The sequence below is a fragment of the Aspergillus niger genome (assembly GCF_000002855.4).
Source record: "Aspergillus niger supercontig An14".
Taxonomy (NCBI): Eukaryota; Fungi; Ascomycota; class Eurotiomycetes; order Eurotiales; family Aspergillaceae; genus Aspergillus; species Aspergillus niger.
The window spans coordinates 813,021-838,243 of NT_166529.1; the positions used below are offsets into that span (position 1 = coordinate 813,021).

Consider the following 25,223-nt stretch of genomic DNA (forward strand, 5'->3'; position numbering starts at 1 on the left):
AACAGACCCATTTTTTTGTTTTTTTTAAATCCTAAACAACTCGAACTTCTTTCTTTCTGATTATCTCCTTGGTCCCGATATAATCTACCCACCCGGTCCTAAAGAGATCCAGGCTGCTGTGAAGGTACGATCTAGTACAGAATCTACTAACACCCTTGAGTCGTGGCCTCTGACCACCAAGAAAGACCTGTAAGTTCCGAGGTGCCAAAACGTGTTCTCTTTTGCAGAGTAATGTACTTACGCGTTCTTCGACTCAGGGGTCGCGACTGTTGATTTAGCTTGAACTGGTATGGTGAGTCTTATGAATCTACGAATATTAAGAAGTTCATGCAGAAGGAGACTTTTGGGATTCTGCAGTGGCAGATCATTGTCGAACCCTTGAATCTTCAGAGACAACCCTGGAGGTTAGGATGCTTCGTGCCGCAGCGAGTAAGAACTTGGTCTCCCATAAGCAATTTGTTTATGAAGTGGTGAAATTTCTTCTTTGTTCTGCCTGATAACCGGCATTTGTTTGAATTGACGTTGGTTGAATATATCGATGGGTTTGAAAAGAGCGGTACGGGGAACAAAGTCATGAAGGTTGTGGATAGAAGACGCTAGCATGTCAAGGATATGAGTTACACATCGCTCAGGCAGAGAAGGAATATAGATCTTGATGGTCTGGATCGCCCTTACTATGTTAGTTAGCGTGTGATAGTAGATACAATGTTCAACAGCTTATGCGTCTAGCATGTAGTCCGCCGGGTCTGCATTTTACATATTCTCTCTTATGAGAATGATTTCCAATTCCTATAATAACCGCTTGCCTGATGATTGTAAACAGCCATTTAATAACTCCTCGGCAACTGCAACACCTTCTCACTAACATAATTCAAAATCATCTCGCGACTGACCGGCGCGATCCTGGGCACCAGACACTCCCTCAAGTACCTCTCCACATCATATTCCATTGCATACCCCATGCCCCCATGGCTCAGCACCGCCCTCTCACACGCCGTAAACGCCGCCTCAGCAGCCAAATACTTGGCACTGTTACACGCCACCCCGACGGAATGCAGCGGAATCCCCTCATCCTTCTTCGACGCATCATACAATCTCGCAGCATGATACGTCGCCAGCTTGGCCGCCTCCAACCTCATATACGCATCCGCCAACGGATGCGCAATGCCCTGATTCTGCCCAATCGGCCGTCCAAACACCACCCTCTCCTTCGCATAATCAGCTGCTCGCTCCAGCGCCGCATACCCCAGCCCCAATGCCTCACCCGCCAGCAAACACCGCTCCGCGTTCATACCATGCAGAATGATCCGGAACCCTTCGTTTTCCTGCCCGATGAGCGTGTTCGCGGGCACTTCGTACCCATCGAAGAAGACTTCGTTGGCGTCGACGGCACGTCCGCCCATCTTCTTGATCTTGCGCATATCCAGACCGGGCTGTGTGCGGTCGAGGTCGATGCAGAACATAGATAGGCCTTGTGTCGACTTGGTAACTTCTTCCAAGGGGGTCGTGCGCGCTAACAGGATCATTTTGCTAGCGACTTGCGCGCAGGTAATCCAGATCTTCTGGCCTGAGATGGAGTAGATATCACTATCCCCGCGGGACTTTTTGGTAGCTAGCGTCTTCAGCTTGAGCGTTTCCAGACCCGTGTTGGGCTCTGTGACACCAAAGCAGGTGCGCCATGTACCATTGATGATCTTGGGGATGGTTTCTTCCAGTTGCTCGCGGGTGCCGAAGCGGGCGAGTGGTTGTGTTGCGTACACGTTGGCGTGGATGGCTTGCGCGCCGGCCATGCCGGCACCGGATTGGGTGATGGTTTGCATCATCATTGTTGCTTCGGAGATTCCTGGACGTGGTATTAGTTGCAATTGCAATGAAGGATGATAGAATAGGAAGATTTGGGTGTACCTAGACCTGCGCCTCCTAGTTCCTCAGGCAGCGCGATTCCTAACCATCCGTCTCGGGCTAGGGCGGCGTGGAACTCATTCGGGTCGCGCTCATTTTGGTCGCAATCCTGCCAGTATGTGTTGGGGAACTTGGCGCAGATGGCGGATACGGCGTCGCGCACTGTTAGTTGCTCTTCGGTGAAGCCTGTTAATTCCATTAATGGGCGTGTGGCGCTGGTGCTGAAGCCGCAGCGGGATGACCGAGCGGGTAGTAGAGAGCGCGGCCGGAGCGCGCCAACTTGGCTGCGCTGAAATGCTCGGCTTAGTTGGTATATACGGGACATGATTAACTGTATGTGTGGGTAGATTCTCGCATCAAGAATGAGGTTGGGGAAATGGAAAGTAGATATATATAAGGAAAGCCGAGAAGGCATGCGACCTTAGAATGCGGCGAATACCCGAGGGCCATATAGCCTTCTTGGTTCCTCCCAATAGCCGAGCCCGCATGCTGGAAGTATCAACCTTAAAACTACTACCGAAATACATCAAGGCATTTTCAAAATCAACCAGAAAAATTATGTCACCGTCCAAAAGGAGAAAGATTAGTCGAAGGATGAGAATATGCGACCATATACCATCACATCAGCTCGTATATTTCACCGTAAAGGCCGAATCACTTTGCACCTCCACGTCTGTCAACACTTCGTTGCCCTGCTTCAGTTCGACAATAGTCGCATCATCTACACCCCATGTAGACCCTCCTCCTTGTGCTTGCACGCCCCAGAAGCTGATCTCGCCAAAGCCAGCCAGATCGACCATTGAGTCGCCAGACTGGAAATCCTCCACGATCCAGTCGGCATTCTGGCCGGCAAGGGTAGCTGTCGCAGCTGGGGCTCTGATCGTCTGCGTGGCCTTCTTCCCCGTCGATATGTTCTCAATAGTGGCTACACCTTGACTTGGCGAGATGGCTTCCACCTTGGCGACGATCGTGTCCCCTGTGCTTACATCTAGGTCGAAGTCATATGCATAGTCTGGGTACCACTCATACCAGGCATCGTTGTACGTCTGCCCGTTTTCCACGTAGAAGTCGACTCCTGTCTGTAGAATGGCGTTGCTGTATGTGTCGCCATCTATCCCGACCCAGGCCGACCCAGCCTGCGTTCCGCTCCCCCCTTGCGCCGTGGGTTCTGGTACACGAAAGGTTGCCGACACGGCAGAATACGTGCCTTGCGGAGGTGGTTGCTCGCGCACTGCGCCCGCCCAGTTACTGCTGTATGTAACATGGGTGGTATTCTCGTCGGCTTCGAGGAGTCTGGAATTCTCTTTGGTGGATGTGTCAAGTGGAATAGGTGCCAGAGGATGTGATTGACGCTGCAATGACCGGGCACGGAGTCTGTCCTCCAAACCGGTGCGGGGAGCAGGAGCCGCTAGGACACTGCTTGCGAGCGTTGCAGTCGTCAAGAGATAATTTGTGAACTTCATGATGAATGAGAGGAGAATGGATTGTGAAGTGTGATGTACGACGCTAGTGGCAGAGGGTATCGATAATAAAGAGGCAGGAGGAGGCGGGTCGTTTCCTGCAAGGTCATAAACGCACGACTTTATTATATCCCTCTAGATGATCTGCAAGTCGCATGCGGATGACTTTGACTTTTCTGCTTGTCACTAGATTAGGCAAGTTTCTCGACTGATGTCCCCGATCTCCGCGTGCCCACGGGGACACATAATCCATCGACGGAGTGTGGAGGTGCACGTACGTCACAGACTGAATCATCAAGTGTCTCTAGTGAGTATACAATTGGCTGTCTAACTCAAGATCGAACAAGCTATTTTTATCAAGGTTTTGCCCAGGCACCGATCTGCCTGGGACCGTCCAGATTTCTAGACCCCAGCCGGAACGAGTGGGTGCAGTGCGCACGTTTTCCCTGATAGGTGCAAGACTCCAACAGGGCCCTCCGATGCAATAGGCAAGGCGAATGAGCGACGGAATAGGGCAGGATCAACGACTGCTGAGGCTGATGCTGGCGTTTGGGCTAGGCTGGGGACTTCAGCAGACCGTATCACCTGCCATAGGGGCGCTGTTGAAGCATATAACATGACCGAGTACTTTATATCATTGTCAGACAAAAACAAATGAATCCTTCGTTAGCCATGAAGGCAAATTAAGACCGAGCTGACTTGAAACATGGTTCGGCGGTAGCTGTCTGTGGCCTTGTTGCAAATGGGAGGGTGACGAGTGCAGGAATGAGGAATCTCACATACCAATCGACACAAGACCCCTTCCGGTTCTGTGGCATGTCCGCGTGGTCGCTGAAAACATCCGCTCGAAGTTTGTTTGATCCCTGTTTGTCCTGAGTTCCTGGGTATGGCCAAATGTCCCTTGGTCGGAAGCAAGGTAATTTCAACCTGCGGTTCCTGCTCATGCCGGAGTATGCATGGGTCACGTTGGGTTAGACATCGTCTTACGGGTTCTATTCACGGAGATTATCTTGAGATACCCCCCTGAATCTGTTTCTTCGGACTATGAGGAGACAAGCATAAACCTCACTTACGTACGATGAGCCGTCGGGAATGTCGATAGGGTCATTTTACTTGAGGTTGTGATACTTAGGGCAGAACAAGGTTCCCAAGATCCGCCCAATGAATGAACCCGGGAAATTAATGCGATGGATTGGATTGATGATCCAGGGGAAATTTTGCCCTAAGAATGCAAGAATGCAACCAAATGTGATCTAGTCTAGTCTCTATCTATCGTCATGGGTATCATCAGATCCTCCCTCGAGGATCAGAAACTCACTCATGCGTTCATTGCGAATATGAGAGCGCTTGCGCCAAATGACTGTGTACTATTTCACCAAAAGTCGATTGCGATATTGGCAAAATGCCGCAACGAACTGGCTGTGCGCGTGACCAACTGCCCTAAGCCTTGTCCGTTCCATGTGATCTGTGAGAGTACATTCGAGCGTCGAATGAGTCTGAAGCTTCGTCCGAACGAAAGAAAAGCCCCCCGAGTCTTCATGTAATAGTTATGTGGCATGGAAAGGAAGCTGGCTGTTTGCATGTGGATTGGACAACAGTCGCTTGTTCGACGCCGACGCCACTATGAGTGATCGTCCTGCGACTTCCACCGGGCCCCAGAGCCATGTACTAGGTTATTCCGGAAGAGCCAAAAGAACATCACGATTCGATCTTCGAAATATCGACGGCGGCAGTAGTATCACGCTTGAGGAAATGGCCTTGAATCCAGCAGCGGTACATCTTCAACTTGCGCTGGCGGTTAACGATCAACCGGTAATCGACACCTAGCTTCTCGATGTCAAAGACACCCTTGGTGTCGGTAGGGTTCTGTTCCTCCTCGACCTCGGTTTCCTCTCCTGTCGCAGGTGCCGTGGGCAGGCCCTTCTCCGGAGTCCATTGGCCCCACATCTTCTCCAGCTCATCACGATCAAAAAAGTACACCCGTGTTCCATCACCACGAACGTAGAAGTTCTCGCCCATGTACCGATTCTTCTTGAATCGAACCTGTGCCAGGTCGCCCCTTCCGTAATCGCGGAACAAGACATGTCCGCCGGGTTTCAAGACGCGGTACACATTGCGAAGAGCCTGGTTCCACTGCTCCGGAGCCAAGGCAGAGAAGATAAAGATGAGAACGACGACATCGACCGACTCCTCAGTAAGGCCCGGGGGAAGTCCATTGCTGTTCTCATCCGGCTCCGCCGTGACATCCCACACGTCAGCTGTGATATGCTTGGGGTTGTAGTGTGGGCTTTCGCGCATGACTTTGACAGCGGTCTTGGAGAAATCACAAGCATGAACCATGAGCTCCTCGTTCTCATTGTTCTCCAGCAATGGGAAGGCGGTATTTCCGGCACCTGCACCGACCTCCAGCACCACCTTCTTTCCTGCAGTAGGCTGAGTCACATCCGCAAGGACAGGGAACTCCTGGCGGAGCCACTTTCGGTTCTTGAAAAAGTTGGATGTGTTGTTCTTGTAGAAAAGGTTCCACCATTTGGCAGGATCGGCATTGAAACGGTTTCTGTCGAAATCGGAAACCGGGGTTTCGCGCTGCTTAGAATATTGGACTTCTGCAAAGGCTTTAAACTCGTCGTCGGGCTCTACATGGTCCCAGGCGTTGAACTCGAAGACATCGTCTCCTTCTTCCAGGTAGCGGGAGCCGAACTGGAAGGGATCACTCCGCTTTTGATTGTTGGAGGGGTCGTGGGAGCGGTGCGGGGCAATCTGAGGGGGCGTAACTAGTTGGAGAACAGTCGCGATATCGTCGCTCGAAGATGCGATCGGAGCAGGTGCCATGATTATGATAGACTCCGAATTGGGCCTGGAAAGATGTGAGTCCGACGAGGTTGGGTTTGAGCCGAGAAGAAACGCGACGCCCCTCGATAGAAAGTAGACCCCGATAAGAAAAATTTACAAACTTTGCAAACACTAAGCGACAGTCATGTGATACACGGCCCACGTGCATCCCGATACGATCCATGGAACGGATATGGGGTGCGGAGTAAATGCCCTCTCTCGCCGTTCATGAAGAGTACATATTTTCTTAACAATATTATTTGCTGTATTTGATCTTCAGTAAATACACGAGACCATATAGTGAGGTCATAACAAGCAGCACTTTTGGTTCGTTTCAATTCGCCTATACAAAACAGTAGCCACGTGCGGTCCCAGACTCAAAACGACCCAAAATCATCCCAGATAGAGTAGCTGAAAAGGAAAAAGAAATTGATATAAGACACATGTTACTTTCGAAGAGATATATAAACGCAAAGAAGGACATATAATCACATATGCCATTCCGTTTATTCGAGAGAGTCGGTGATACAGCCGTGGCTGGCATCCTTGACGGTTCTATAGTGTGATGTTAGTATCATGTTCAGATATGGGTCACGGATATGCATCTTATTGACAGATGCTATGCCAATTAGAAGAGTATTACGTACCTAGCGTACTTGCCGAGAGTACCTCTCAGGGTCAGGCCGGTGGGAGGGAGCTTGCCAGCAGCCCTGTCGGCTTCCCACTGCTTTCTTCTTTGCGCGAGCTCGGTCTCCTCAACATCAAGGTCCAGAACACGCTTCTCGGCGTCAATGGTGATGACATCACCATCCTTAACCAAGCCAATGGGGCCACCGACGGCGGCTTCGGGAACAATGTGTCCGATCAAGAAACCGTGAGAACCACCAGAGAAACGGCCATCGGTGATCAGAGCGCAGGACTGTCCGAGACCGGCACCCATCAGGGCGGAAGAGGGCTTCAGCATTTCTACTCGTCACACTTTAATTAGCTTTACCGACACACGTGCGCAGTGATAGGGGAAAGTTTTGCTGTAGCGACTTACCGGGCATGCCAGGTCCTCCCTTAGGACCAGTGTAGCGGATGACAACAACAGTCTTCTCCTCCTTCTTGATCTCGTTGCGCTCGAGAGCAGCAATGAAATCATCCTCGTCGTCAAAGACGCGAGCCTTTCCAGTGAAGACGGTTCCTTCCTTACCAGTGATCTTGCCGACACTGCCACCCGGGGCCAGAGAACCCCTCAAGATCTGGATGTGGCCAGTCTCCTTGATGGGGTTGGACAGGGGACGGATGATCTTCTGATCCTCAGGGAAGTCCGGCACATTCTCCAAGTTCTTGGCCAGGGTCTGACCAGTGACAGTCATGCCAGAGCCATCGATGAGACCTTCCTTCAGCAAGAACTTGAGCAGGGAGGGGGTACCACCGATCTTGTGAAGGTCAGCCATGACGTACTTGCCGGAAGGCTTAAGGTCCGCCAGGAAAGGAATGCGATCCGAGACGGACTGGAAGTCTTCAATGTCGAGCTTGATACCAACAGAGTCCGCAATGGCAATCAAGTGAAGAACGGCGTTGGTGGAGCCACCAGTGATGTTGACCAAGACCATGGCGTTCTCGAAAGCTTGGCGAGTCAGGATGTCCGAAGGACGAATGTCCTCCTTGAGCAGGGTCTTGATGGCCTCACCAGCCGCAAGACATTCAAGGTACTTAGCGTCAGACTCGGCGGGGTTGGAAGAGGATCCAGGAAGGGTCATGCCCATGACTTCGATAGCAGTGGCCATGGTATTGGCAGTGTACATACCACCGCAAGCACCACCTCCAGGGCAGGCGTTGCGGATAATGTCAAATCTCTGGGGCTCGGTGATTTCCTTACTGATGAACTGACCATAGGCCTGGAAGGCGGAGACGATATCAATGTCGGCGTTGCCCTGCATGGAGGCGCAACCAGGCTTGATGGTTCCACCGTAGACCATCAAACTGGGGCGGTTCACTCGTCCCATTGCCATCAACACACCAGGCATGTTCTTGTCACAGCCGGGAATGCTGATGTTAGCGTCATACCATTGACCACCCATAACGGTCTCGATAGAGTCGGCAATCAGATCACGACTCTGGAGAGAGAATCGCATTCCCTTGGTACCCATACTGATAGCATCGCTAACACCGACGGTGTTGAACTGGAAACCGACCAAACCGGCCTTCTGGACACCCTCGCGGACACGGTTGTTAAGATCGAGCAGATGCATGTTGCAGGGGTTGCCATTGTACCAGACAGAAGAAATGCCGACCTGAGCCTTGTTCATGTCCGCCTCAGTGAGGCCTGCGGCATACAGCATGGCCTGGGAAGCACCCTGGGAGATGGGCTGGGTAATGTGGCGGGAGACCTTGTTGAGACCAGTATACTCGTCATCGTTGCCGTTCTGTTGCTTGGGCAGAGTGGTAGACAGAGGGCGACTGGATGAGTAAAACTAAAATCAGCCCGTATTCTGAAGCAATTTGGAGCATGAAGCTCATGTTCTAGGCCGTTATTCATACCTGTTCAGCAAAGAGCGCTTGGCGATGCTCCGGAGAGCGGAGGGCATACGCCCCCGGGTTTGGGAAAGAAGCATTGCCGTCCTGGTGCGCGTGGATCGCGAGACAATGGGACAGGGAAGGGTGCAGCGGCGGGGTGAATGCGTTCAGACACAGAGACCTTCAGACAGAACCCTTGGCCACAACAAGAGGAAGAGATTAAGTAGACTAGACCGAGGAAAGTGACTCCAGTAGCAAAAATGGGCCGGGGTCCTCCGCAGCGAAGTCGGGGCCGGAGTTGGACAGCGACTCCGCGCCGCCCAATGTACTGCCATGGATTGTCAGCAAATCAGCATCTCGGCCCCGCTGAATAATAGCGGGTGCTCCCCGTGACTTGCTGGCCTCCAGAGAGCTACCCTAGACAGGACTAGCGCAGTCGCTTTCAGGTTTTGCCGATCCCGAAGCTGCACTGCATGCCCATTGAGTTTGCCCTGCGAGAGCATCCTGGGTCTCTCTTTACCGCCCTTCTGACCGCTCATTGTAGCGGCAGAATATTAATGCAGTGCGGCCACTCGGCCAAATACTTCGTGCACCTTACCGAATTGGGTGGACCATCTATACAAAGCTTATTAGTATGCTTCATCCTCAACACACCGGCTATTATCAAATTATTGCCGTCTTTGCGATCAGGCTTCTCATCCCCGCCAGGGTCACACCAAAGCTTCTAGCAATCATGCGATATCGGTCAGAGAATGACCGAGTCATCCTCACTGTGGTCAGATGGATTGGTCGACTGTTACACTGTACTCCTGGATACTACTGAATATTCCAATTATATCCGTATCTTGTCGCAGTAATGCCACACTAACCTGTGAAGAATACAGTCATTAGGCGTATTATAAGTAGGAGCTGCCCTTCTGTATCTTTCTCACCCGTGGTGTTGATACGCGATCGTGGCCGCTCCCCCTTGATGCAAGGCACGCAATAAGAATGCAGGTGGAATGCAGGCTCTACAGTTACGCGTGGGAGCAAAACATCTCTCAGAACTAATGCCGAGTTAGGCTTTTAGCATCTTCAACTTATTTCGACACTATCAGTTCTCCAGTCTACAGCAGCGGATGCGGTTCAGCCTCCATGTAGGATGGCATCAAACCAGGACATGGCGTCTATTGCTACAGGCGCTTTAGGCATTCTACTCATTTCAGGCTGTACTGTCCCTGCACTACTCGGCATAATCCGACGATTCCTGCATGTCAAAGAGACACCCCCGATCCATTTGCCTGGAGCACATGCTTTCGACAGACCTGGCTATGAGGATAAGGATGGGGAGGCTAGCGATGAGGCATTGAAAGGTTTTTCAGATCTTTGGCAGAGACTCGGCATAATCATTCTATCAATCACTGGGCTTGGGATATCATTGACACAGGTTGTCATATCCATAACAAAGGGCCAACATCTCATGATTGTTCCCTTTGGTCTACAAATGGGTAGCTGGGTAAGTCCGACAGCTGCATATTTGTTCCGGCTTAGTTTCTAACGGACGGTTCAATTATAGGGTATCCTATGCGTACAAGCGACTGGTTTCTTCATTGAGCCAGCACCCACCAAGCGGTACATGCTAGGAGTATATGGATTCGGGGCTAGCTTACTCGCCGCCATTATCCCCTGCTTGGAGATTGGTTTGGTCTGGAACACTGGGTATCGCCTAGATACCGTGTCGGTGGGATTGACAATAAGCCAATTCGGGATATCCTGCTTCAGGGCTACCCTCTGTCTTCTACTTCCCCGACGCCCGGACGTGTACCATGATGGCCAGATTGTCGACCGAGAGCGTACCGTGAGTGCTATGGAACGGTTCACCTTCAGCTGGGTCGACAATCTATTGAACCATGCGGTCGCCAATGAAGGTTTGGAGATCGACGATCTCCCCAAGATGCCGTTTAATACACGTTCGGAAACTCTTCATACACACCTAGATCGTATGCGTGGTTCGCGAGCACTCTGGAGGTCCCTCGTGGTGGCACACCAAAACTCACTCATCCTTCAGTCATCGCTTAGCATGATTATCTGTGTGCTAAGTTTCGGCCCCCAAGCAGCAATGTATGGGATATTGACATCACTCGAGAATCGCTATTCCAACCCTGACCTGAATCCAAAGGATGCTAATGAGGCATGGGCCTGGGTGTTCGGGCTGGGAACAGTTCTTATTCTCTCGTCCAGCATCGAATCGTGGCTTTGGTGGATTATATATGCAAAGCTTTGGATCCCCATTTATGAAGGCCTTTCAGCGCTCGTGTTTGCCAAGTCAATGAGGTGTAAGGATATCAAGCAGCTTGTATCGCTAGAGGAAAAGGAGGGGGATGACCACGATGCAGACAAAATGCAGCAGGATGTCGTCAGCCAAAGTCCTATCAATCTTGCCTCGGTGGACTCGAAACGCATTGCAGATTTTGTCATGTTCAGCTACTTGATTCCCTCATCTGTCATTCGACTGCTTATAGGAGGTGTCTTCCTAGTCCATCTTATAGGATGGCCGAGCCTATTGGCCGGTGTCGCAACTGCTCTTCTGGTGGCTCCTATGAACGCCTATTTGACGAAGAACTACTCCACGGCACAAGAAGAATACATGAAGGCAAGCGACAAACGAATGGGAGCCGTGGGAGAGGTTCTTCATGGAATCCGCCAAATCAAGTTTGCAGCATTGGAGCAGCAATGGCAGGACCGCATTAAGGAGAAGCGCCGCGCCGAATTAGGGCTCCTCTGGCAAACCTCCCTGTATACTATTGGCATGGTGTCTGTGTGGATTATGGGACCTCTGATGCTGTCTGCCGTCTCATTGACAGTATATACTCTGACTCGGGGGGAGCTATCTGCCTCCGTTGCGTTTACGACCCTTTCCATATTCGGCTCCTTAGAATCGGCCATGGCAAGCTTGCCTGATTTACTCTCGAAGGGAATGGAGGCTAAAATTAGCGCGGATCGCATTGAACGATATCTGGACTCGTCTGAAAAGTCTCTCCATACGTCCGCTGTCGACAAGATTTCCTTCCACAATGCAACGATCGCATGGCCTGGGGAAGAAGGGGTAGAGTTTGACCAGCGCTTTCTGCTCCGAGACCTCACCTTGCAATTCCCTCCCAAGGGCCTTAGTGTAATATCTGGGAAAACTGGCTCGGGGAAGAGCCTCCTGTTAGCCTCAATCCTTGGGGAATGTGATGTCTTGTCTGGGACCGTGGCAGTACCTCATGCTCCTTCCATAAACAAGACATATGATCAGCGAGCCACTCGCCACAATTGGATCATTGACTCGGCTATCGCATATGTCGCTCAGAACCCCTGGTTGGAGAACGCCACCATAAAGGACAATATCCTTTTCGGCCTTCCGTACGATCGCTATCGATACCGCAAAGTCATATACGCCGCAGGCTTGAAGAAAGATATTGCAATGTTTCCAGATTCCGATCGGACCGACATTGGTGCAAATGGAATTAATTTGAGCGGTGGTCAGCGCTGGCGCATTTCATTTGCGCGTGCTCTCTATTCCCGTGCCGGAATCTTGGTTATGGATGATATATTCAGTGCACTTGACGCTGAGACTGGGCGCCACGTGTATGAGCATGCTCTTATCGGCAAGTTAGGACAAGGCAGGACCAGGATCCTTGTCACACATCACCTTGGGTTGTGTCTGTCTCGGACCGACTACTGTGTTATCCTGTCGGACGGGCTCACGATTCATGCTGGGACAGTAGATGAATTGGCAGCCACTCAGAACTTAATAGACTTGTTGGGCGAATCTGCCAAGTCATCAAATGGTCGCAAGTTTGATGTAGTAGACGAAGAGCCTGTGTCACCGATGACTCCGATGAAGCGCGTCTCTACTGAGTCAGGCTTCTCAGTAGCAACAAGTGTCGCTGAGCCCCCAAGGAAGTTCACCGAAGACGAAAAGCGCGAGAAAGGAGCCGTGTCCATGCAAGTGTATACGACATATATCACCAAGGGGAAATGCCTACGCTGGTGGATGATGACGTTTCTGGCTTATGTCGCATTTATGGTGCTTTTAGTCGGAAGAGTAAGTGCCCAGTCTTCCCAGTCACGGATCACTATTGACCAGTCTTAGTCTTGGTGGATAAGCGTCTGGACAGACTCATCCACATCCTCGTCACAACCGACCCATTCATATGATGCCTCCCAATCCCGAACAATTGTTGCAAAAAGACATTATGTCGACAAGGATTCCATGTTCTATCTCAGCATATATGTCTGCTTTTCGGTAGCCGCATGTATTATTGGAACTCTAAGGACTTTGGCCCTTGCCCTCGCTTCTCTGGAGTCTTCACAGCGACTCTTCGATGACCTTTTAGCAGCTGTATTGCGCTCACCGCTGCGGTGGCTAGATACGGTGCCCCTCGGCCGGATCCTTAACCGATTCACATCTGACATGTACATCCTTGACTGGAGGCTCGGTTATGATATCGGGCACTTCGTGTTCAAGGCTTTGGAGCTGACTAGTATACTAGCAGCAGGAGTGTTAGTATCCCCAATACTGTTGGTGCTTGCCTGTATCCTCCTCGTACTCTGCTTTCGACTCTCCAAGATCTACCTTACGGGAATGCGTGAGATCAAACGACTGGAAAGTACCGCTAAGAGCCCTGTCCTGGAACGATTTGGGTCCAGCCTTTCCGGTCTGACCACGATTCGAGCTTTTAATAAAGCAGAAATCTATATGAAAGACATGTACGATCGCATCGATCGTCATGCTCAGGCCGCGTGGTATCTCTGGCTTCTGGACCGCTGGCTATCATTTCGGATGAGTATCGCGGGAGCCGTGCTGGCCGGGATGACAGCAGCCCTGGTAGTGTACGTTCCTAGCATCTCTCCGGCACTGGCAGGCTTCGCCATGACATTTGCTCTACAATATAATTATGCCGTGTCGATGGGCCTACGCTTCTATGCAAATGTGGAGACAGACATGAATGCTACGGAGCGGGTGTTGGAGTACTGCAACATTGAGCTCGAGGAGCAAGGGGGCCATAACCCGCCAGCGGCATGGCCCACGCGTGGAAAGGTCGAAGTTGAGGATCTGGCTGTCGGCTACGCCCCCGACCTGCCTCCGGTGATTGACGGGCTTAGCTTCACGATGGAGAATAACCAACGTGTGGGCGTCGTCGGACGTACCGGAGCTGGAAAATCATCGCTAACCCTGGCATTGTTCCGCTTTCTCGAAGCTCGACAGGGGCGCGTACTGATTGATGGGCTGGATATTTCGCAAATCAAGCTGGAAGCACTGCGCAGCCGTCTTGCGATCATTCCTCAAGACCCGGTGCTCTTTTCGGGGACACTGCGGTCCAATCTAGATCCATTCAACGAGTATAGTGATCTGGAACTCTACAACGCTCTAGAACGGGTACATCTTGTCTCGTTCGAGGATACATTGACCCTGGCGTCGCACTCGAGTAGCGAGCCACTGAGCGACAGCGGCACATTGCCGTCATCAGCGAACTCGAGTACGGAACCGGTCAAAACAAGCAACTTTTTCGCGTCATTGTCATCAGTCGTCTCCCAGGGAGGGCTCAATCTCTCCCAAGGCCAACGGCAATTACTTTGCCTTGCGCGAGCCATAGTGTCCCAACCAAAAATCATGATTTTGGACGAGGCTACCTCAGCAGTGGATATGGAGACTGAGGCCTTGATCCAGCGGTCCATTCGAGAAGAATTTGGACGCAATGCTACCTCGCTTCTTGTCATTGCGCACCGACTTAGCACAGTGGCGGATTTTGATCGAATCCTTGTGATGGACGCCGGAAAGGCCGTGGAGTTCGGCACACCGCAGGAGTTGCTCGAAATTGAGGGAGGTGTGTTTCGAAATCTGGTGGAGAACAGCGGAGAGCGAGCACATCTTGAGCGAGTCATCAGGGGAGAAGAGACAGGATCTCGAAGCTCTTAGCTTTTGTTATTCAGCATAGTTAGCGTTTGGGTGGCTTTTGTGTATACTACTCGATATGTATAGTAAGGGAGGGCATCATCTACTGACTGCTGAGGATACCTCTTCCACAGCAACATTCTAATTAGGTTATCAGCGACACAGAATGAATGTACTACTTTTGTGAGCTTATAGGAGAGGACTTCCAAGAGTGTATCGTATTCCGAGTATTTACAAAACCATACCCGACGTATGATGAACAGCCACTACTACCCTTCCGGTTAGTGTTCTTGAAACCCATTCGAAACCGTCGCAGCGCTGGACTTAAAAAGCTCTGGCGGACCTGCTCTTCTCACGGGATTTCGACTTGCCTTTTCCTACTCCGTTATAGCGGCATTCCCTCTCCGACCATCTCTCCCCGTCGTCACTATCATCATCTCTTGCTTCTCAATACAGGAATCCATCCAATTCAGACACACTCACATGGGATCGGACTTGCTACGGTCGCCGACTAATCAAGACATCAGCACGGAGAAAGCCACCCGGTCTTCCTCACCACCGCCACTCCCCGTGGTGACCCCCGCTGTTACTGCTGCTGCTGCTGCTTCTACCGCTCAAGTGGACCCTGAAGATGACTGGGCTGGTCTCTGCGACCGCCAGGAACGCCGGCGACGACAGAATCGGCTGAACCAACGAGCATACCGTGAGAGCATTCCACACCGTTTACTCATCTATGATCCAACCTCAACTAACTACATAATCCCAGGGAAACGGAAACAAGCCGAACGCAGCGGCAATAATGCCCTGGCCATACGTTCATCCTCATCCCACCCACCACCACCATCACTAGGCACCAACATTAAGATTGAGCAAGGCAGCTCATCATCGCCACCATCCTCCTCCTCCTCCCCCTCCTCAGACTCCAACCCCTCCCAGACCCTCACCCGCCGAACCCTAACCAGAGAAGCCTCCAAACCGGAAAACATCCGGCGGATATTCGAGCACTTCGCCCGGGTCGCCTACGAAAGCTACTTCCGCGGCTCTCCCTCAGCCGATCACCTCCTCACGCTGAGCAAACTGAACGTCTTCCGCGCCTTCATGACCAACATGACCGTCCTCGGCTTCGGCAATCAAACCACCTGGTGTGATGACGACGATGCCCTCTCCCTCTTCAACACCTTACCTCCGGAGGCTATTGAGGAAAAGAAATTGCCTGTGAGTCTGCGTCCGACAAAGATCCAGATGCAGGTGCCGCATCATCCGTGGTTGGATTTTTTCCCGTTGCCGCGTCTCCGGGATAATTTGTGCTTGATGATCGATCGGTTTGATGATGATGAACTTTGTCATGATGTGATGGGGTTCTGGGATAATGCGTCGGACACGTGTAGTCTGCTGGTGTGGGGAGAGCCGTCGGATCCGGCGAATTGGGAGGTCACGGAGCAGTTTTTGAGGAAGTGGCCGTGGGTGTTGAGAGGGTGTCCGGAGTTGTTGAAGAGTACGAATCGGTGGAGGCAGAAGAGGGGGGAGAAGATGATTATAAGGTATTTGTAGGGATGCAAGTGTGTAGTGTGATGTATGTCAGTAGTGATGATGTGATGAATGGATTGAAAACTAATGGTTTACGATCATCTTTGATATCTTAAGCTTAAGATTGAGCTTGTCGAGTCAGGTACACTTTTAGTGATTAATCAACACATGCATGAGTGATCTATTTTATGTTATATCTTCCCCATACAGCAACTGAAGTAGTACAACGAATAAAGATACATATGTATGCACGCTCACATAATAAGCACATGCATAAGCACTCAATCTAGTTAACAACAGCAACAGTACTTACATCACCACTAGCACTCTGAACCATTGCAACTCCCCCGGAGATACGATCTCCACCGTCCGGAGACCGACCAAGCGCAGGGCAGACACTAATGCACCCTGCTGACACGCTTAATTACTGGTTCCCTGGATCTTGAAGGATGATTCTCCAATCAGAGGACGCAGATAGTGTGATCTAACGTTACTTGGCAAGGGAGTAGATTTGTCAGCGTTGAAGGAGGGGTGTTTTGTCAGTATTGGTTATTTCGGTACAAGTACCACATGTATGTGTGCATTATTGCCTGAGGCAGGAATGGGCTTTTGTATAAATGGTTCGATTGTTGCTTTATTGCTGACTCTTCACTTTGGTTGTGAGTACTTTATTGCAATGTATCAATGACCTTAGAGCCAATAGATCTGCAACGAGACTTCTCAACACTGATTAATTAATCTACTACACGTGAACGACAACGTCACATTCACGGGGCTGAATGGCCAGCATTCTTTCCCATGATAGTATCATTAGCCTCAACCATGAGGCTCAGATCACATTCTCTCGCTCCGCCTTTTCCACCATCTTGCACAATGCATCTGCCACTCCGTACGAGAAGGCATAGCCGCCTCCACCGAATCCATACGCCGAGAGGATGTACCGGCTCCCCTGCTGCTCGGAGTCTAAGCGGAAGCCACCCTTCCTCGAGGGTCGGATACCGACAATGTAGCTGAGGGTGTCTTCGGGTGGATGCTCAGGAACGATCTCGGGAGCGAGACGGTGCGCGCGTGCGATTTCATCTCGGGCGATTTCCATGTCTGGTTCGGAGGATCTGTGGTAATAGGGTTAGTATTCGGTGTCTCCCCAGGGTTGAAGTACTAAGGTGTTCGTGATCAGGCCTTACAGGTTGTCAGCCTGCTTTACTCCCCCTAGGATGACGCCATGAGACATGGGTCGAGGAATAACGTATGTGTACTCTTGGCCGTTCCGGAAGTACATGGTGCGACAGTTTTCCGTCTTGTAAAACACGTTCTGCCCCCGTTCCGGGAAGCACAAGTCATCTTGGACGTCCTTGAGGGTTTGACTTCCGATTCCGCTGGCGTTTATGAAGATACTGGACTCGGGGAACATGCCGTAGAGGTCTTCAAGAGACTCTACCCGCTTGCGAATGAACTGGCCGCCTAGAGCGGTGATCTTCTTGGCCAGATACGGCATGTGAAGGGTGGGATCGGTGACGAGAGTCTCGTACGACCATCCACAACTGAATTCTGATGGATATTCACCCGGTTGCAGGTCACGCCACTAGGTCTCATGTCAACTTTTGATCGGTGTCTATTGCTGCTCATGCAAGCTGTCTTACCTTGGCAGCCAAAGTCCTACCCCATGCCGATGAGTTTTCAGCAGGAGGTCGTTCGACATACTCCAGGGCATCGACAATGCTGACTCCAGATTCGGGTTCTTCTTGTGCCATTTTCAGCAACTGACGATGGCTGATGGCTTGAAGATATCTCCATTCCGGACTGATTCCGCCCGCAGGATGCCATGCGGCTCCAGCCCAGGCGGATGCATATCGGAAATCCTGATCCCCAGGTAGATATTCAGCGACCAAGATGACTGGAAAGCCGTTTTGTAGAAGTTGTCGCGCGGCGGCACAGCCAATAATGCCCGCACCCAAAATGATGATCGGACGTTGTGCGAAAGGCACGTTGGGTGTATCGGCCGGATAGTGCTGGAGTTCGCCCATCTTTTCTAGAAAGATTCTGTAGCCCGCTACCCGTTTAAAGTGGGGTCAGCAGGAGGTTTTAAGGATAGCTAGAGGGAACGGAAGAATGGTTCAAGAAGGAAAGAAGGATGGAACAGTAGTATGGGAGGCAAATGATGCAAGAGCCCATAGAGAGAGGGACGACAAGTTTATACCACGGGGGCGACATCGGAGGCTTCAAATTATATTCGTATTAGCCTCCCCAACGCGATACCATCTCCTGTCCCTCAAGACCTATAGTCCGAGCCGCTTTCGAAGCCATGAGAGCGATCATGAGCCATTAGCGAGGAAAAAGTGCAGTGGGATGGGGGAACTTTTCGGATCGAAGCGCCCAGAAGCCAGATCCGCCAGGCGGTTGGAGCCGACCAGCGGGTCGAGCCGCTGCTGATGAGAACTCGATCTCTCCTCCTCATTTGGCGCTGCCTTACTGATGCTCCTCTCTGGCGGTTATCTTTACTTTCTCCAGTGAGGTCAATCCGTCGAGGACTCGTCAGCTCCCAGTATCACCTGCAGCCCTCATAGGTCCTGGGTGGATGGCGCCATGCCCGACACGGCTTGATGGGGCGGCCCTTTCCGACAGGCAAATACTACTATATTCGCAAACTGATCCGCGAAAGAGCATTTGGTGTTTTATGTCGACGTGTCATGTCATCGAATCGGTATCCAAATCCGGGCGGCGGGTAAACAATCCGGTCCACGAGGATGACAGGATGATAATGTGCGAAAGCCTTCATCATCACAGATGAAGTCAAGGAAGAAATCAGCATACCGTCTGCCGCGCCCAATCATGGTATCTCCCTCCACACCCTTTTCACCTATCAAAGAGTTTCCGTGCAAGGGCCCAAACTAGAAAAATGACAATCACTGCCGACAGCATGGCCTGATGCATAAATTTCAATGGTCTATGTTCATCCCGATGAAGAGTGGGACTTCAGCTGGGCATAGCAATCCTGTCTGCAGCGCAATTGCCTTTGTCTTGCCCAGTCGGATGCTGCGGGGCTTGGATTCCCACAGGAACAATGAAAGCTCTCTCGTAAACGAAGTGGATCTGTCAGGAGATGCAGCATACACGCGTCCGCTCAACTCTCAGCCACCACATCCCTGTCGTAGTCCAGCTGGTGTTTGTAGAGTCTTTGAGGTCATCGGCGTCACCGAGTGTGCCACCGCCGATTGAGTTTGGGGGATCCCGAACCGCAGCGGCATCATGAAGGTCCCATTCTATGTCAGGATAATTGCGTACAGGGTACATCAAGCGGTGAATGTTGCAAGCGAAGCTCATTGTCTATGACTACCGTTTCTGGAAGGCCAGAACTGACGGGAATAGTGAGTGGAGCACTCTCTCAAGAAAACAGATGCGTATCTGAACCCCCAGGATTGCCCGACTGGTGCATAATTGACGAGGCAGCCAGACATGGAAACGAGTGACAGGCCACTAGAGCAGCAGGGTCAGCCACTACATGGTCCAACTCGGCACCGAGAGGAGTGATGCCTGCTTGCCTGCTTGCTTGCATTTCTCGAAGAAGATCCGGTTTAAGGAGGATTTACGGTTTAGCGGGCATGATAAAGCAAGATGTCGCTTTCGGGAGTTGGCGCTGGTCACGTTACGGGACATCCTTGCAACTTCTGCATTAATGCCGGATATTATTGATGTCGTCTCTAGGTGCCGGAAGAGGTTATCTCCGGATAGACCATCTAATCGACTTGAGTGTGATAAAGCAGAGCACTGCAGTAAACTGGTAGTATTCCTACTTAGTATGAGGCACCACATACTTCTAGCTTGGAGACTATTAGGTAACCTCTTCAGAAACGATTCACATACAACTTACTAGTACTACGGGCGACAACAAATATGCCAATTATATAGTGCTATTATATTAGTATCATGTCAATCAGCTTGTTTTTCTCTCGCAGGCAGCAGAAAAATAAGCAATTGGCTATCCCAGAACTGCTATAGACCCACCAGGTAAGTAGTAGTGTAGCCACTAAATGAAGCTAGTAGTATTACCTCCTATACCCGTGATGATATACACACAACCAAATTATCCCTCATCCAAGTCCACCGATACCCATTAATTCAACGAGTCGAATACATGCCTAGGAAAATCATGAAATATATATCGTGAAATACTTTAATTATGCTTCTACTCATGCTTGTAAGGCCCAATGAAGTGCAATTCACAGTAGATGCCTTATCCTGCCAGGTCCTTATACGATGGGTTATCTTCAAGGCCAACAACATCACCACCTTGAACCAGAAAGACACAGGCGATGTTTCAACTGTTTCGATTCAGGCACTAAATGCCCCCATCTCGCATCATCACATAGTCAGGCGGAGGCTGTTACTTCACGTCTTCCCAATACTAAATAGCTACAAAGCACCTACGCGCTAAGATAGACAGGGTGAGTGAGGACCGTGCGGGATAAGCTCGTCACTATAAGAAGAAAGACTACTAACCTCTTAAGCCGTTCCATTCCTTCCCTGATCCGGCTCCTTTACGAGATCCGACATCGGCTATTGTCCTTTTATTGGCCATGCCGATGAATGCCGGATATATAATTGATCCATTGGTCCGAGTTGCTTCTTCGGACGAGCTTATCGCCTAAGGCGGAATATCTAGATTTTACTGCTCAAGAATTGGTTTGTCAGGATGGCCACAGCTTCATAGCCATCCTGGAGGATATCATGGATTCCATATGTATGTACGCTATATAACACTCTATTCACATAACATCATCATATATTGACACGTGTCCGGCATCACAGAGCGGACTTCTCCCACACGATCTCCTTCCCATTAAGTCCCTCCACGGCGGGGATCTGGGCACGCAGAGCCTGACCGTAATCTCCGGCATTCGGCGTACGCAACAAAGTGTGGATGTGGAACTTCTTCGGCTCCTCGTTGTTGAGGAAGACACCGGAGTGGTGGTCGAATTCGATCAGAACCACGGGGCTCTGGAGGCGGTAGTAGAAGGGGTCGCTGTCGCCATAGCCACCAATCCAGCAGAAGTAAGTCTCCGACTCATATTGGCGAATCTGGTCCAGCTTCATCTGACGGGCCCGAGCAGGGAGGTACAACAGGTATTGCTCGAAGATGCCGTACATGTATTTCTTCTGTTCCTCCGTGAATCCGTCGACGGTGATACCCTCGTTAGGGACGACACGGTTGTCCCGGTAAGCTCCGCACAGGTGGCGCTGGTCATCGCGGTTCCAGCGGCCCGGGGGCATGGCGGGATCGTGCATCTCTGCGAATACGCGGGCCTTTTGCTGAAGGTCAGGGGTCAAGGATTGCATCAGGCGGAGGCCAAGCTCTTCTTCGACCTGCATGATACGGGTACCCGAGTACGGGCCATCGTCAATCTCATTGGGCTCGGCGCCGGTGAACCACGGGGAGGCGACAATCTGGTTCTTGTACAGGAAAATGTTGAGGCAAAGGTGGTGGCCATAAAAGGACCAGCCCCATGGCCGAGTGGTCGAGGGACGACCGAAAAGGACAAAGTTGTAGGAGAACTCGTTCATCACCTTGGGAGATTCCACGAGTTCGCCGAGGAAGTGGTTGATGCGCATCGCCTTGACTGCCTTGTCGTAGCCCTCAGGCGACAGGGAGGTCTTCAGGACATTCATGATGGCATCGCGCAGCTTGTTGTCAATCTCGTCGAGGCGCAGACCCTTGTGAGCTAGAAGAAATTCGGGGTTGGACCAGGTCCGCCATTCGGGGGAGTCAATGTGGTAGGACAGCGCCTGGCGCTGCTTGTCGTCGGCAAGGGATAGGACATTCTGGACGGAATCAACGATGTCGCCAACAGGCACACCTTCATCTTGGAGCGTGAACAAGCCAGGGCGAACGTTTCCTTTAAGAATTGATCAGCATTGGCCTTCCAAAATGGCGGTGCGGGGTGGGTTCATCGGGAAAAAGAACATACCATCAGTGGTCACACCCTTGAAGGGTTCCTGCAGCAGATCAACCCAGTGCATGTACAGCGCATGCAGCCACGGAGGGTTCTTCAGTGTCTTGAAATCATGGGCGTATTCATGGGCATCCTGATTGCGCATCACCTGGAAGCGCTTCAAACTCAGGTCGGGCAAGTATTGGCGGTACTCGCCCGTGGGCTTTTGCAGTTCAGCGGCGGAGTGGGACATGATGGGCGAATTGCAACAAGGCAGAGAGGGAGTCAGCCAGTGTTGCAGGGAGGAGACAACGGGGAGAATGAGAAAAGAGAGACAATGAGGGGGAGGGGTAATAGGAAGCAGGCAGCGCCGCGTAGTTATTATAGCTGAACGTGTAGTGAGACTGCGATCGGCATCTGCTTTCCGTACTTCTTGGGATTCTTTTCCCCGTGGCGTCACTCCCCACGCTTTCTCCACACAAATCCCCACCGTGGGTGGTGGAGAGCGGCTGTTTTCTTATCCGGTACTGCTTTCCTCCACACTTTGCCTTGCCATTGCCGGTCTCTCTCTTCACTTTATCTTCCATATGGGCGATCAATGCAAACGGTTGTCGATTCTCTATCCGTCGGATATACTAGACTTCTCTGCAGAGTGATATTATATTATCTACTATCCAAAACCACAGCCTCCCTCACCCTCAGACGTGCATCAGCCCACCCTCCCGGATATCCCGACGGCTCTGCATAACTCCGTCTGTCCGTTGATCCATCTACCCCGAACCACCTGCTCCCTCATCCCACGCCAGATGCGCCCTCAATTCCCCCAGTACCCCACTAGATTCCCCCGGATATTCGAATCGCGCTAAGACATGTTGGTCGGGACGGACTAGAATTGCCTGGCCCTCCGCTACTCTCGTCAGCGCCATCCACTTGTCGCCACCCCCGGGCTGAAGGTCAAAGTTTGCCCCTCTGGTCATCATCTCGATTTTTAGCCCATCACACTTGCCGGAGAGTTGCCGTTTCACTTCTTCGAGGATTTTTCCCCAATGATCTGCTGATCTAATGTCCACAATGAGTGTGAAGGCGTCAAAGGCACACAGATCTAGCGTGGAGAATTGTTTCAGTTTTAGCTCCTCGGGAAGAAACTCAGATACATAGGAACAATCAATTGGGGGAAGCCGTATCTGCTCTGGGGTCAACAAATTGATCCACGCGTGCGGAAGGCGGGCTCCAGGAGTGCAAACGGGCTCGTATGTTGACGCACAGTCTGGGCGCCTATGGTTACCGTAGACGTAGCCCACATGAAGACCAAGGTTGTCAAAGTGCTCACGCTGACCTTCAATGCCTTTGTTGATCTCTTTCATCATATGTGAGTCTTCAATGTTGCGGTATAAGTTTTGTCTCGCAACTCGAACGTCAGGATCGGTAGTCCCGAGCGCTTTCAAAAGACCAAATATTTGTTTCCCGTTCTTGACGCTCTGCTCAGCGTTATCACAGGCAACTGGTCGCCGATCAGCTTCATAGCTGTCCAAAAGCCTGTCACCACCCCATCCATGATGCACAGCTGCGAGCTTGTATGCGAGATTATGGACATCCCCTAGACCACTGTTCAGTCCCAATCCTCCAGTAGGTGGGAAGGAATGGGCAGCATCTCCGGCTCTGTGCAATATTATGTTAGCACGTACTGGCGGAGACTGAGGTGCAATACTACTAACAGCAATACACGGTTTGCTCGGTAGGAAAGTGCGACTTTCCTGCTCAAGATCCATGGTCGGTAACTCAGGACGTCGTATGGGATCTTTGTACCGATAGCTGCGTCGACAACCTTGCGACAAAGTGCTTCGTCCCATGTTTCAACTGGGTGCTTCTCGGCCTACATGGAAGTTAGCTGGGGACTATTTATTCATGCAAACAAGCAAGCAGGACTTCGATATTTCCAAGCCTGGTGAACTCACATCAAAATTACAGATCAAGACTTGGTTCCCTCCCAAATCGTATCCGATAATGAATCCAGATACTTCAGGGTCCATCACCCAGTGCAACATACCCACTCGCTCTTTGACCACAGGATGTAGATTGGCATTGATGTGGATTGTCATCATGGTCTCATCTAAGAAGTGTTTAGCCTCAAACCATTGATCGTGTTGTCTTGACCACTTACAAGAGTCCTCGCCCTCGCTCTCTATTCCCAAACATCTCCGGACTGCACTTTTTGCCCCATCGCATGCCACGAGATGGCAGCATTTCACAGTGTACTCTTGCTTTGTCGCACGATCCTCGATAGTGGCTAATACATGATCACCACGCTTTATCAATCGTCAGCCAAAGTTTTAGGTCATTAATATGATCCACTGAAACTTACATCAACAAGCCGGACGAATGAATGGTTCTTGCGTATCTCCACTAAATTGTTCTTGGATAACCGCTTAGCGACCAGCTCCTCAAATTCTGGCTGTGGAATATTGTGAATCATCTATCTCTAACATAAGTATCAACCTCAGTTTTCGAGACTTTCATAAATTTCTCATACCGTCGGCGTGCTTTCCAGAACTGCTGGATCCATGCGCTCATACGGGAGCCTTCCGACATGCCTGCCACTCAAACTAGTAATAAAATTCACCCAAAACGCCTCTCCGCGTTTGGTTCCGATGCTGCGAATCTCGTTCACATCCAGGCCGTATTGCCGACATAGCTCGAGTGTTCTGGGCGATAGTGCATGTGCCTTTGGCGCCTGTAGTCTGGTGGGGTAGCGTTCACACAGCAGAGATCGGACTAAAGGTAAGTAGAAGACTGTCAGTGATTCTGTCCAGCATCGGTCTCGTTTCTCTCGTGACCAGTTCCCTATATTGTTGAGTATCCGCACCTCCAAGTTGGGCGAGCAAATACGCAAGGAGTAGGCCACATGGGCCGGCCCCGACGATCAAGATGGGCACATCGTCGTCGAAGGGGATCTCGTCCTTGGTGGGCGACATGTTATCGGTCAGTCTAAGTGTCTGTCTATGAGCTCGTCTATTCTAATCAACTGTGCCTTTATATACTGGCTCTTCGCGAAACTGAGCAAGTGGGAAAGGCTATAGTATCACTACGTTAGATTCACTTGTTTGCTGTCCTTGCGGCTGACTCGCGCGCCTTGCATCCCCCACTCCAATC

The 25,223-nt window shown here is 51.1% G+C and overlaps 11 protein-coding genes across 11 annotated transcripts; 3 read left to right on the forward strand and 8 right to left on the reverse strand.

Annotated features, from left to right (window-relative positions):
- Positions 1-827: 827 nt before the first annotated feature.
- Positions 828-2,227, reverse strand: An14g03240 (uncharacterized protein; the record flags this gene model as incomplete). Its single annotated transcript, XM_001400912.1, has 2 exons — positions 828-1,843; positions 1,906-2,227. The coding sequence occupies 2 exons, from the start codon at positions 2,225-2,227 to the stop codon at positions 828-830; spliced, it is 1,338 nt and encodes a 445-aa protein (XP_001400949.1).
- Positions 2,228-2,525: 298 nt separating this feature from the next.
- Positions 2,526-3,365, reverse strand: An14g03250 (uncharacterized protein; the record flags this gene model as incomplete). Its single annotated transcript, XM_001400913.1, has 1 exon — positions 2,526-3,365. One exon carries the CDS (start codon positions 3,363-3,365, stop codon positions 2,526-2,528), a length of 840 nt encoding a protein of 279 aa, XP_001400950.1.
- A 399-nt stretch (positions 3,366-3,764) lies between these two features.
- An14g03260 (hypothetical protein) lies at positions 3,765-4,306 on the reverse strand (the record flags this gene model as incomplete). Its single annotated transcript, XM_059744168.1, has 2 exons — positions 3,765-3,961; positions 4,069-4,306. 2 exons carry the CDS (start codon positions 4,304-4,306, stop codon positions 3,765-3,767), a joined length of 435 nt encoding a protein of 144 aa, XP_059604646.1.
- Positions 4,307-5,060: 754 nt separating this feature from the next.
- An14g03270 (uncharacterized protein) lies at positions 5,061-6,194 on the reverse strand (the record flags this gene model as incomplete). The annotated part of the gene is made up of 2 exons (XM_059744169.1): positions 5,061-5,257; positions 5,327-6,194. The coding sequence occupies 2 exons, from the start codon at positions 6,192-6,194 to the stop codon at positions 5,061-5,063; spliced, it is 1,065 nt and encodes a 354-aa protein (XP_059604647.1).
- Positions 6,195-6,700: 506 nt separating this feature from the next.
- On the reverse strand, positions 6,701-8,797 carry An14g03280 (uncharacterized protein; the record flags this gene model as incomplete). Its single annotated transcript, XM_001400916.3, has 4 exons — positions 6,701-6,749; positions 6,842-7,160; positions 7,237-8,642; positions 8,724-8,797. The coding sequence occupies 4 exons, from the start codon at positions 8,795-8,797 to the stop codon at positions 6,701-6,703; spliced, it is 1,848 nt and encodes a 615-aa protein (XP_001400953.1).
- A 1,061-nt stretch (positions 8,798-9,858) lies between these two features.
- On the forward strand, positions 9,859-14,643 carry An14g03290 (uncharacterized protein; the record flags this gene model as incomplete). Its single annotated transcript, XM_001400917.3, has 3 exons — positions 9,859-10,194; positions 10,255-12,768; positions 12,817-14,643. The coding sequence occupies 3 exons, from the start codon at positions 9,859-9,861 to the stop codon at positions 14,641-14,643; spliced, it is 4,677 nt and encodes a 1,558-aa protein (XP_001400954.3).
- A 146-nt stretch (positions 14,644-14,789) lies between these two features.
- On the forward strand, positions 14,790-16,170 carry An14g03300 (uncharacterized protein; the record flags this gene model as incomplete). The annotated part of the gene is made up of 3 exons (XM_059744170.1): positions 14,790-14,899; positions 14,952-15,322; positions 15,386-16,170. 3 exons carry the CDS (start codon positions 14,790-14,792, stop codon positions 16,168-16,170), a joined length of 1,266 nt encoding a protein of 421 aa, XP_059604648.1.
- Positions 16,171-16,975: 805 nt separating this feature from the next.
- Positions 16,976-18,170, reverse strand: An14g03310 (uncharacterized protein; the record flags this gene model as incomplete). The annotated part of the gene is made up of 3 exons (XM_001400919.1): positions 16,976-17,258; positions 17,331-17,728; positions 17,787-18,170. The coding sequence occupies 3 exons, from the start codon at positions 18,168-18,170 to the stop codon at positions 16,976-16,978; spliced, it is 1,065 nt and encodes a 354-aa protein (XP_001400956.1).
- Positions 18,171-18,255: 85 nt separating this feature from the next.
- On the forward strand, positions 18,256-20,142 carry An14g03320 (uncharacterized protein; the record flags this gene model as incomplete). The annotated part of the gene is made up of 8 exons (XM_059744171.1): positions 18,256-18,335; positions 18,447-18,560; positions 18,655-18,847; positions 18,898-18,978; positions 19,111-19,326; positions 19,416-19,573; positions 19,633-19,860; positions 20,100-20,142. The coding sequence occupies 8 exons, from the start codon at positions 18,256-18,258 to the stop codon at positions 20,140-20,142; spliced, it is 1,113 nt and encodes a 370-aa protein (XP_059604649.1).
- An 804-nt stretch (positions 20,143-20,946) lies between these two features.
- Positions 20,947-22,326, reverse strand: An14g03330 (uncharacterized protein; the record flags this gene model as incomplete). Its single annotated transcript, XM_001400921.1, has 2 exons — positions 20,947-22,037; positions 22,110-22,326. The coding sequence occupies 2 exons, from the start codon at positions 22,324-22,326 to the stop codon at positions 20,947-20,949; spliced, it is 1,308 nt and encodes a 435-aa protein (XP_001400958.1).
- A 517-nt stretch (positions 22,327-22,843) lies between these two features.
- On the reverse strand, positions 22,844-25,045 carry An14g03340 (uncharacterized protein; the record flags this gene model as incomplete). The annotated part of the gene is made up of 7 exons (XM_001400922.1): positions 22,844-23,732; positions 23,789-23,946; positions 24,029-24,183; positions 24,235-24,379; positions 24,436-24,546; positions 24,604-24,845; positions 24,937-25,045. The coding sequence occupies 7 exons, from the start codon at positions 25,043-25,045 to the stop codon at positions 22,844-22,846; spliced, it is 1,809 nt and encodes a 602-aa protein (XP_001400959.1).
- Between the last annotated feature and the right edge of the window lie 178 nt (positions 25,046-25,223).